Consider the following 13024-nt stretch of genomic DNA (forward strand, 5'->3'; position numbering starts at 1 on the left):
ATAAAGTTACATGAGGAACAAATACATTTATAATAAATAATTTTACAGTAATAATGTGAATGCAAAAATTTTAAATTGAAGATAGTTAAAAAAGAAGAGGTGATCTTAAGTAAATGAGAAAAGGGAAAGAAGATTAAAGAGATGCACTGATAAATGGCCTGATAAAAAGTTGTTTTGGACCTCATATTAGTGAGGGCCCTGACGTCTAGGCCAGAATAGACGTCGGTTCAACTGGGGAGCCGACGTCTAGTTTGATGTTAAATCATACATCAAACCCGCTGTTACGAGCACCACTTCATCGTCTTCGTTCTCGCCTTTTCTCTCCGTGGCATTGCTTTTCCAGGTGCGTTTTTGTCTCTTTTGAACCGTTTAAACGTACTTTTATTCAGATTATATTAGTCTTTGCTTGATTATCTTTCACTTGAACAGATTAAAATGAGTTTTTGTTGTGTTTTGGTGCAGTTTTTCTCGTGTCTTTGGGTAGCGTTGTACCGCATTCTCTCTTTGCCAGTTTCCTCGTAAGAAAAGCTTGCGTCTTTTGGATGTCTTATAGCATTTCAACCCAAAACCGAACTTCGGTCCTTGCCTAGTTCTATTGTCACCGTTCGTTTTCATTGGTGGTTTTAATGGAACTAGGCAAGGACCCAGATTCGGTTTTCGGTTGAAATGCCATAAGAGATCCAAAAGACGCAACCTTTTCTATGACGAAACTAGCAAAGAAAGAAGGTGCTACTACGCTACTCAAAGACACAAGCTGCAGTAGACGTCGGTTAATGCAATGTCTGACGTCTAAGGGGCTCCATAGAAGTCGGACATTGCATTATCCGATGTCTGTGTAGCCCTTTAGACATCGGACATTACATTAACCGACGTCTATGGAGTCCCTTAGACGTCGGGGTCATGCAGTAACCGACGTCTTTAAAGACGTCGGGCCTGTTTGAGTCCGACATTTGATTAACGTCACCCATAAAGACGTCGATTCTGGAGCTGGCGTTAAAAGGCCAAAATAACAGACGTTAAATGCCCTTTCTGCACTAGTGATCTCTATTCGAGAATAACACATTAATTTATTTAGACAAATAATAAGTTCTTCAATTTCTAACAAGTCTATCAAATTCTAAACTATTACCATTCTCTTATTCGATTCAATATTTCTAGACTGACTTTTTTAATGGTCATCACTTAAAAAGATATGTGTGTGTAAAAATTGAATTCTTAACAACAAGATTTTTTCTTTCAATCCGTGATTTTAAGTTTGAATTGTTCTTAAACGATGTTTCTGAAATGGTATAAACATTTGTATTCCAATAAACAATTACCATACTTTTGTAAACATGAGCAATTTGATCTAAAATTAAACATATAAGACTCACATTATCATTTGTTAACTTTTCCTAGTGAAATAAAGTTACATGAGGAACAAATACATTTATAATAAATAATTTTACAGTAATAATGTGAATGCAAAAATTTTAAATTGAAGATAGTTAAAAAAGAAGATGTAATCTTAAGTAAATGAGAAAAGGGAAAGAAGATTAAAGAGATGCACTGAAAGACAAATCATTATGTTGATAGTCATAACTTGAGACATTTTTATACAAGTGAATGTTTTACAAATGTATTATTACCTTTATTTTACCTGCAATGTCCTCTTTATAATGCTTCAATGATAGTTAACATTTTCAAAAATACAAAACTTCCTTAAATCCAATTTACATCGAAGTTGCCCAAGTGCTACCAACATGTGTAATGTTCTCTTTTAATCAACAATGTCGGTTTTGAACTTTTTTCGTCTAATAATTGCTTTGTCGATTTTTCTTCATGCTCCTCTTAAGTTACAACTTTCTTGAAGAGGTCAATTGTAATCGAGTTTAATTTTGACCGACAACATCTTACATTCAATATTATTATAAAATGGGGTTCCCATATTTGCAGCTTAATTAGACCTTAATAGAAAATAATGTCGGTCATCACTCTCATTATTAAAGAGAAAGAGCCAAATCTTTTTTTTTTCTTTTGCTTAAAAGAAATTTTATATATTAAAAGAGATCTAAGTTATACAAGATGATACCACAAACGTGGCAAATAACCAAGTTAAGTAGTACTTGTCGGGTAGAAGGAAACCATCCCTTCCCATTCTTTTTAATCTACCAAAATTATAAGGGTAATCAATCTATCAATGAATACGTAAACACAAGGGATTAAAAAAATGCTATTTTTACGTTAAGTATAGCATGAATCATAAAACTCATTATTAGTTGTTAAAATTAATCGGATAATATTACTAACTTTGCTGTAAGCCCAGCAATATTAACATTATTTAGGAGATGCTCCAAAGCTTAAAAAGGAGAAGAAAAGGTTCTCTTCTACGTTAGTTAACGTATATTTGAACTTCATCAACTAAAGATTCTATGACTAACTCTAAAGGATTGCAATAGTTTCATCCAACTAATCCATGTAATCATGACAATTAACAAGTGGTTTATAAAATTTAGAACAATCGCATTTAACTAATTAAGAAAACAAAACATAGATTTTTGAGATAATAAAAACAAGCTCTTTACTAGAAATTTAATTAAGATTTCCTTTGAAAGTAAAAGTTGAACACAAAATCCGATGAGGTGCCCACAGTTTGAGTATGCAAAAGGACTATCTTCTTGAAGTGTAGGTAGCAAGATATGATTTAATATTGATTGCCTAAAATGAAGTGCCAGAAGAAAAATGAAAAAAAAAAAAGAAAAAGTTGAATGTGAGAAGAAAGATTGTGAAGAAGTTAGAGGATGGAGAGAAAGAGTTGATATAAAATAATCAAGTGGATACATATCTTACACTTGAGGGAAAAGGGAAAAAGAAAAAGAAAAGAAAGTCTAATAGTAGTAGTATGGTTGGTGACGATGGTAGAAATGGTGATGGTTTTGTGTGCCCTGTGTGGAGGGCATGTTGGTAGTATTGTAGGAAGATTGGGGTGTGGAGGGTCCAGAATCATGTTCGGTTTGGCATTCCATGTTCACCCCAAAAAGCCTAAGTACCCTTGAACTCGAACTTGAACTGGGACTGTTCCCCTCTGCTATGCTCCTTTCTCTCTGACCTTGGGACCCTCTTCCTGTAACATTGCAACACGTGCATTTCTCAGTACCTTCATCAAACTAACCCATTCAATTCAAAAATAAACACCATCCATGAACATCACCACTAACAGACTAAACGCCACCGCATGTTTTTCTCAACCTCCCAGCTTATGCCGAAAAGGTTGTTTTTTTTTCCTTATAAAATTTATTCAACGACAATCGGCGCGTGTGCTTCACGTGGGTTTCGCCAATCTAAAACAGCTTATTTGCCTCCTCGCAAATCCCAATATAAAACCACATTTCTCCCGATTAATTGGAAGGTAAACTTCACGCACTTCCACAAGAATGTAATTATTTCATCATCTTGTCCTTTTTTTTTCTTTTTTTACAACAAAAAAAGAAGCAAGTACGGTTCGAAACAGGAAAAATAAACCCGAAAAGAAAAAAAAAAATCCAGTGAAAGAAGGAATTCTTTGAAAGGATATTGTACCCAAGGAAATCCAAAACAAAGGCAGTGTTATTCATGAAAGGATAGATGAATTACAATTTATATTCTTTCTAGAACACAGGAGTTGTGATGCTGTTTTACTCTCTCTCTTTCTTTTTTTTCTATGTTTCAGTGTAAAATGTTTGATTGTTTTTAACAATGTTAATGAAGTATTAAATGTTGTTTACCATTTATTAAAATAAGGTAAGAATTTTGGGTTAAAGAAGAATCTAAGTGGTATATGGCGGATAAAAAAGTGTGTTACATTTTTTTAAAAAATTTAAATATTATTATACTATTTGTTAGACAAAACCTGAATGGCAGAAAAAGGGATGAGAAAAAGTATTTAAAAAACTAAAATAGGTGAAAGTGAAAAAGGCAATGATAAATGTTTTTTGGAAAATTATCCATTCTTTTTAGGAAAAATAGATTAAAGAGATAAATTATTTATTTGGATTGAAGAGATAGAGCAACCTGCATGAAGACAGTCATATTGGTATGGCAAGGGTTGATGATTATGCAGCTGCTGCTGATGCGTAGGATAAGGATGCGCAGAATAGAATCCTCTGGTCCATCCCAAACCAACACCAGTGGTGCCGCCACCCTCATTCTTACTACTCCCGTCGCCACTCTTCCCGTGCCCCACCGCCCTGCCGCTAACGTGCACCGGCGATGTGTCGCCGTGTCGCCGGCGTCTCCATCCGATGAATAGGCGGTGGGCATCGGCGCGGTGGCGCTCGAACAAGACAACGTCGCCGGCGTCGAGGCGCTTGTCCTTGACGTAGCGGCTCCACCCTTTGGTGAGCACGTAGCTCTGGCTGCTGTTCCAGTAGGAGTAGCGAAACCGCCAGCACTTACCCGACTCGTCCTCGAAACTCAATAGGAGCCCCTTGCACTCGCCCGAGTCGCCGCCACCGCCACCGCTGAGAGGGAAGTACTTCTCGGCGTGCTGCTTGGGGATTACGAGGCGGTTGAGCTTCCCCACGTCGCTGGGAGTTAGAGGCTTCTCGAACATGGGTTCCTTCTCGTCTTCCGTTTCCTCTTGCTGTGTAGTGGTTGTTGTTTGGTCCTCTTCTTCTTCGTCTTCTTCGACGTCGTCGTTTTGGTGGTTGAGGTTGAGACCCGGGGGGTCTGCGGAGGGCCAGGAAGTGGAGGAGGGATTCGGGGTTGCTTCCATTAAGATGGATTGCTGCTGATGATGCTGTTGTTGGGGCCACCACAGTGTTGTTTCGGGAAGGTCCATGGAGTAGTGGTTTATCGACATTTTCCAAGTTGTTCACTTCTCTCTCCACTGTGTATGTGAGAGAGAAAGAGAGAGAAAAGGTTGATTTGGAATTGAGGATTTTGTGAGGGTACAGATAGCAGAATGAAGAATGAGAGAAAGAGAAAGAGGAAGGGTTTTGAAAGAGGCGTGATGATTGTGGTTTGATGTGGGAACTGTGGGAACTATTTGATGGAGCAAGATATGACAAAGAGAGAGAAAGAAAAAGAAAATATTATCTGCCACCATTTTAGTTTTCTTTTCATTTTTTTAACATTAAATATACAATAATTCGAGAAAAACAGAGACACATGTTTCTGTTTAGTTTTTGAATTACTCTTTATATTTTAGCAAAATCTAAAAATACCCCGCCATACACGTAATACTTATTGATTCAAGTTACGTGCGAAACGCGTTACTACATCGAAAAAGTACATCACATTTTTTTAATTCAGAAAGTACATTACAATATCCGACGAAGGATCGACAATGATAACTTATTTTCTATTAAATACTTAATATCCTCGACAACTATTTTTAGTCGTTTTTTTTTTTCTGGTTTCCACTCTAATTAAATATTAATGAATAATGACTCTGTAAAATTGTCTGTGTAATTATAAAATATATGGTAACGAGGGATGAATAAGTTGATAGAAATATATAATAGTCCGTGAGACATAGTGAGATTATTAAAAAAGTGAATTATTACTGAATTGGGGCGAACATTTATGTCTATGAAAGGTGAGAAAGAAAGATAGATTGTAGAGGAAAGTAATTTGGTGGAATTAGGGACATCCCATGTTACTAAATTGGCAAACAAATCAAGTATAAAAAAAAGATGGGTCCCTTCTTCTTCTTCATTCCCGGACTAAGTAATCATCATAATCTCAATATGCTCCCTCACTCTCCGATGCTTCTTCTTTTCTCAATCCCATGCCGGCCTAGTTCACCTATTACCCTTTTACTCATTTTATTATTTCCACAACCAATTTCATTTTCACTTTTATTCAACACTGTTGACTTTATTTCATTACCAGTTTATGACTGACGTAAAACTATCCATTATTAAAAAACTAGTAACAACACGCTTCTTAATTGAAATCATGATAAAGGGACACTAAAAAGGCAGCAATTTTTTCGCAAAAATCACAACAGTTCCGGTGTAGTTTTCCAGGAGCTACTTTAAGCAGCATGGAATGAATTGTTACTGTCATATATAGAAATATACCTACATATATACGACCTTGTTTGTTTACCAGTTTTTGTGTCAGTAAAAAGATTACATAATGCAATGAGTAAAAGAAAAGAGAGATGGAATTGAAGATGGTCTTGGTTTAAATATAAATTTTTGTTGGTTTTGAGGAATGAACGAAGGTGATAATTTGGGTGAGGTAAAAAAACGTAAGAGGTGAAAAGGGTTGATTTTAAAATGAGTGTCCAATGAGTTGATATTTCGTGGTTGAGATGGATGAAAGGGTGGCCATTTGATGATTGAGAGGGGAAAATAAGAGAGTGGTCCATGTTTTTGGTTTTTGTATGTTTATGAGGGGCATGTGTGTGCGCAGATATAGGTGCAATTGATTGAGGTATCTAAAAAATGTGGCATTATATATGTTGAGATGAGAAAGAATAGTATTTGCATCACGTGGAAGAGTGAATTATTTGTGTTTGGCCACTCCTAGTGTTTGAATGATAGGAAATTATGAAAATGAATTTGTGAGGGAAGATAAGCAGAAAAAAAAAAAGAAAAGGGATGGATGCATTAGGTTCCCAATGAAGGAAGACGATGAGATAAGATTTGTCCAATGAGAGAAGACAGAAAAAGGGTGTTTGTGTAACGGTGTTTGAATCCCCTCCTCACACTTGAATCTCTCTATTTGTTTACTCATACGGTCCCTTGGCTGTCTACCCAATGCACCCTTCTATTAAAATATGCTTCTATTGCATCATATTTATTGGCTTCTTTGGTTAGATTGCGTCTTTTCCATGACTTCAAGACAAAACTCACCTCAATTTCCAGGTAGATTCAGACACCCTTTTCTGCTCCACCAAAGGTTCAACTGTGTGTTCTTTTAGTTTAAGTACATCTTAGAGTCACGCCCGTAATTATAGACCCTCCTTTGGCCTTTTCTTACATTTTCTTTCATTGTTAATTCTCCAATACAAACAACCATCACTCTTTCATCTTACTCCAGGTATATATATAAAAATATACTACGTCCTTATAATTCCAATTCATTCCTCTCGTGTCCCTTTGCATCGGACGGTCCACAGCACCTCAACAAAAACACAAACACATGGAGTGCAATTAATTCCCAGAAGCTGGAAAGCTTGTTGAAAATTGCACTTGCAGGCTCTGCAAATGATTATGATGAGATCCAGTCGCTTACATGTAAATGCCGAAACCTGAAATTTTATTTTACCGGTTCAAAGATGTTGCTTGCCCCAGTGCAGGAATCCTTAAATATGAAGGAACACACAGGCTGGGGTGGGTGAGGAATCTGCATGTATGCCATGTTGTTGTTGTTTATTTCTGGAAAGAGATGTGGTGAACAAGACAAAGTAAATATGAGATATTTAAGGAAACTAGGCTAGGCACTACGACAGAGAAAATAATAATACACTACTATATCACAGAATTCAGTTCATCTCAATTTCTCATATAAATCAGATTCTTCCTAGCTAATACTTTTCTCCAAAAACAAATCATCACCTGCTTCCAAAATTTTAAGACAAAGATATTATAGATTTTTATACATTATTTAACAAAAGCATTTCAGATCTGATTGGAGAACAACATCAATAATACTTGTTGGAACTGTGTGTATATTTTGTCTTAATGATAAATATATTTAAAAGTGCATTGAAAAGTATGTCATAAATTAAGAATTTTATTTTAATCGATTTGGAGAAAAAAAGCAGGCGAACATGGTTTTCTGATAGAGATGCGATGATTGGTTTAAGTGTGTTTTGTATGAGATCGAAGAAAGCGTTCCAGATTGTCATTTGCAAAAGTTCATTGTAGCATTTATGTATTCCAAAAACAACTTGTTAAGAAAAGGCCAAGAACGATGTACGAAATCTATTATCTTTGATACGCATCCTGCACCTGAGTTTATCGCACACCGAGACTAATAAACAACAACGTCTACTCATTTTCAAATTACAATATAAAATTACTTCAAGTTTAACACAACATTTCTAAATAATATGTGTAATGTATAATATCTCACATATACCAAATCCGACGGCTCTAGAGAAGTAAAAGCAACCAGTGAGAAAACAACTGAGTCAATAGGTAAAATCGAACGACTATCATTAGGGACATCCAGCCTAATTTAATAAATAAGTTTTTTTTACAAGGATTAATGTAAATAGTAATTAGGAGTATTGTGTTGAGATTGATCAAGATTAAGATTTTACATTTGAAGCTCATGCCAACAATTATAAATACAGATTAAAGATAAGTGATAGATGATCGCATTTATTGTACATTTAATATCATTATTCTGAATTTTCGTATGAATTGTTATTTGAAGTGACTCAATCTTATTCTCGAAATTGAATTAAAACATAAAAGAACTAATGTAGAAACAAACTAGTAAAATGTTAATGATTATATATAGTAATATGTTTGCATTGCATGTGGTGGTTTCGAAGTTGAAAAGAGTACGACGATCATGGATGGTAGCTGGAATTAATTTATACGTATGTGAGCGTAAACTTGCAACAAAAAGCAGTAAAGCAGATTGAAAGATGTAGTCGGAAGGCAACGAAATGTGAAACTAGAAATTAAAGTTGATGGCAAAATTCAATAAAATTAGGCTCACGCAATTCCAAATTGGTGCAATTGTTCGTGGAAGATAATTAATCAGTGGGGACCATAGTCCTTAATGTTGTCGTTGTTGATGGACCATTAACTTTGGTAATAGTGCAGAAATGCAAAGTGGAGGATATGTTAGACTTTGATTACATGGGTAGGGACTGAAGTGCTCCTCAGCTTTCCATCGTCCTTGGACATTCATTATTAATCATCTATCTTATCAACATCATTAGTTTCAGGAGCCTTCATACCATAAACCTACATTGCTCTTTTAACCAATTCTTTTTATATTACTCTTTTTAATGCTCATTAATCACACACCTTCCCAACCTTTCTTTCTAAATATTACAACTTTTGCTAACAACGTAAGTGATGTTTTGGACATGTAACGCTATTTCACATGAAACGCATTTAATGTCAAGTATTCAAACATCTACATTTCGATCCTTTTTAAAATATGTATACAGTACTTCGCTTACAACTAGGCAATGTAATCATATGATTTAAACTGAAAAATAATTCAAATATATGAGTTTACTTTTATACATTACGTGTAATTAGTAAAATTTTAATTTCTAATCAAGTTTAAAAATGTTTTACTTCTAAAGCTAATTGTGAAATTTTATTATCGTCAGTCTTATTTTCTTATTAAATATTATATTTGTTAATGTTCAAAATGAGAATTTAGAGACTGTTAACTGTTTGTGGCAACTAGTGGATTAATTTCCTGTTAATCCCCTGTCGATCATGAAATGGATGTTTGATTCAGACATATACCCATGATTTTGGCTTGTGAAAAGTAATTTAATAATGAGTTATAACATAATTCTATTGTCGGTATGAACTCCTTTTCTTTTCTTCTTCTATTTCACCATCTTATAATTTATGAGTCTACCAAACACGTTTTTTCAGAGTTGTTTATTTAGATAAAAGCTCGTAGGTCATCTATATATGTAATTTTTTAGCACTGATTTAAATTTAATAAAAAGAGTCAAAATGATAATAAAAATACTTAATTTTTTAAAACACTATCTTTTAACTAATTAATTATTGAAGTCACTCCTATAAGTCTCATCTTTCCGAATAAGATATGATTTTCATTATTGTATATGAAAATAAAATGTTTAATGATAATTCTAGTTATTGTCTATTTTGAACTTTAAAACTTCTTCACGATTTTGTTTTCGAAATAGAAATTTTCAAAAACAATGGAAAGAGAAAAGTACGTTTAAAATTAAATTATTTTTAATTTTGATTGATTGGTGTGGCAAAAGTAATATATAATTTATAAAATGTTGTAGATGGTCGTGTATAAATGAATGGAAATGAAGATTTAGAGATGGTTAGCTTTCTTAATGTCAATGGTAGGCATGATTCCACTATGAAAGAGGGTGAAAAGCAGTTGATGTTAGGAAATAGTATATAGATGAGACGAAAATATGAAAAACTTGATGAAGTTACATCAACCTGAACTAATTAAATATTCAGCAGAGTATAAGACCTAGGGCATGTTAGTTTTTAAACATACCTTTTTTAAGGAAGCTGTATTATAGCTTCTCAATTTTATATATATTATACCAAACCAAAGGAACTATAAAACATATAACTAATACAAGAAAGAGGGAGAAAAGATGGTTTATGGTGGAATTATTTTCTTCATATATAACCCTATAAACAAAATAGTTCCGTTCCTTTATTCCATGTTAATAATTTGTTTAAACTGTAACAATTAATATATCCATGAATAAAAAATGAGGTTAACTATTATTTTTGTATGATAAGATCGGTAAATTTTTATTTTAGTTTTCACAAAAAAATTCTTTGTTTTTTCATTTTTTTTAAATTTGAAATAACTATTTTTATGTTTTATAAAATGATTGGTTTTAAATTCAAATAGTTATTTTTTATATTCATTTCACATGGACAAATAACATGTATTTTATGAATAACATGTTATTTCTATAAGCTTTTAGATTAAAAGTTCTAAAACTAACTCATAAGATTATATTTTCTACTTTAATATTTTCAATCAGTTTGTAGTATTTATTGATGTGTATTTGTCTTTTATTATGATAGTAGTTTTTGATGATGTACCTTTATTAGGTTGAGTGATAAATTTTATTTCCTAATTCACTGTTTAGAAAAGCAATAACATTTATCTAGTGTATTACTAGCTTATTGATAACTATTAAAGCTAACAATACAATAAATAGAGAAAATCTTAATAATAAAGAGAAAATTAAAGCATTAAAATGTTTTAAAATCAACTTTTTTGACAATTATTCTATAACAGAAGCATATATTGGTGAAGTTAAAAATGGGAGGTTTAGGCATCGATTCGTAATTGAAACCTATAATCTAGGAATAAACTTTAGTTGTTAAGACAACCAAAACATGAAAGGATTAAAAATAATAATAAAAGTAATAGTTCAATCAAACTATGGCAAGAGCGAGAGTAAGAAAGATCAAGACCAACTGCTCAAACAAGAACCAACAAATAAGACACCAAAATTATTATCCCATCACAAACGTAACAAACTAAGACCAATAAAAACTTACAGTACAACTCTCCAATGCAAAAAGATGACAATGGTCACCAAAATGCAAACAACATCGAAAAAAGAAGAAAAACATCGTTAGGAGAAAGAAGAGAAACAATAATAAAGACAAAATTGAACCTCAACAAAGGTTATAATGGAGGAAAACGTGAAATTATAGTGATAAAAGAAAAAAATGCAATGATGCTATGCAATAAAGTCTTTCGTAAGTTGTTAAAATTTACAAATTTATCTAATGTTGATGGGTAGGGATGTAAAGAAACTATACTTTATGGTTATCTCTTGATAAAATCTACAACAAATAGAAAATTGATATTATAAATGGATACCCGTCAATAATGATTATGGGTATTTTTTTTATACCCACAAACAAACAAAGCGGATACGAATATCATAATATATGTACTTGTAGATACATGTGTCTCTTACTCTCTATAATTTACCAAAATACCTTCTTATAATATATATATATATATATATATATATATATATATATATATATATATATATTTGTGTGTAGTGACCTAGTAAAGAAGTGAGTGACCTAGTTTTTTTTCTATAGTTGCGTATCTCGTTCTCATTCTTCAAGTAACCTTCATCTATTATCTTTTAGGTACAAATCTTAACATCCTTCCACATTTGTATGTATTTTGCATTTATATCTCAAGGAAAACAATTGATTCCACATATGTATTTATTTTGTCTTATACTTTTCTATAAATTCATCAAAGTGATACTTTTTCTTAAAATTTCACTTGTAGTTAATGAGTTTTGCTCGTTAACTAAATTTATTAAAATCCAAGTATTAATTTTTTTAATTGATTTAATTTCAATTATATTGGTCTTATACAAATGTGTTGTATCAGGAGTACTAATAGTTTTATTTTATATGTGAGTTGGATATTCATGTGATGTTTTCCCAATAATTTTTTTCCTCGAAAGACCCTTCATACACACACTGTCCCTAGTTCAAAAGTAAAGAAAGAAAAGGTTATGCTTAAAATCCCTTGTCTTTGATTATCAAGTGGTGTTAATTAGTAATTTGATTTCAAATATATTAAAATAACATCAATGTCATCATCATTTCGAAAATATTATCTATTTTGAAACTTAAACCTCCTTACAATTTTATCTTTAAAGTATGACACAAAGGATTAAGGAAAAAACTTATACTAATGCACGTAGTAACACAATCACTAGTGCAGAATTGATCTTTAACGTCACCCCATAGACGTCCGTTCACGAAAACTCCAACGTAAATAATTGACCGGTGGCATAAATGTAAATAATTGAGTGTGGAGACGTCCGTCCTGGAGGGGGACGGACGTCTATAATATAGTAGACGACAGACCCCTCTTAACGGACGTTCAAAAGACTGACTGGTTGAACTACCCGGTCAGCCTCTTGAACGTCCGTCCTGGAGGGGGACGGACGTCCATATATAATAGACGTCCGTCCCCCTCCAGGACGGACGTTCAAGAGACTGACAGGGTAGTACAACCCCTCAGTCTCTTGAACGTCCGTCTTGGAGGGGGACGGACGTCTATTATATATGGACGTCCGTCCCCCTCCAGGACGGACGTTCAAAAGACTGAGGGGTTGTACTACCTGTCAGTCTCTTGAACGTCCGTCCTGGAGGGGGACGGACGTCCATATATAATAGACGTTCGTCCCCCTCCAGGACGGACGTTCAAGAGACTGACAGGGTAGTACAACCCTCAGTCTCTTGAACGTCCGTCCTGGAGGGGGACGGACGTCCATATATAATAGACGACCGTCCCCCTCCAGGACGGACGTTCAAGAGACTGAGGGTTGTACTACCCTGTC

General features: G+C 33.7%; 1 protein-coding gene across 1 annotated transcript; it reads right to left on the minus strand.

Moving 5' to 3' along the window:
* Nucleotides 1-2773: 2773 nt before the first annotated feature.
* On the minus strand, nt 2774-5054 carry LOC124839885 (B3 domain-containing protein At2g36080-like). The gene is made up of 2 exons (XM_047315819.2): nt 4030-5054; nt 2774-3103 (listed from the first exon to the last, which is right to left on the minus strand). The coding sequence occupies exons 1-2, from the start codon at nt 4817-4819 to the stop codon at nt 2868-2870; spliced, it is 1026 nt and encodes a 341-aa protein (XP_047171775.1). The 5' UTR covers nt 4820-5054; the 3' UTR covers nt 2774-2867.
* Nucleotides 5055-13024: the final 7970 nt, after the last annotated feature.

This window comes from Vigna umbellata, chromosome 8 (genome assembly GCF_029865625.1).
Source record: "Vigna umbellata cultivar VRB3 chromosome 8, Vumbellata_1.0, whole genome shotgun sequence".
In the NCBI taxonomy this organism is placed as follows: Eukaryota; Viridiplantae; Streptophyta; class Magnoliopsida; order Fabales; family Fabaceae; genus Vigna; species Vigna umbellata.

Coding starts and splice junctions, on each gene's coding strand:
- LOC124839885 (XM_047315819.2), bottom strand. CDS start 4,819: ATGTCGATAAACCACTACTCCATGGACCTTCCCGAAACAACACTGTGG. Junction 3,104..4,029: donor ATATGACTGTCTTCATGCAG/GTTGCTCTATCT, acceptor GCAATGTTACAG/GAAGAGGGTCCCAAGGTCAG.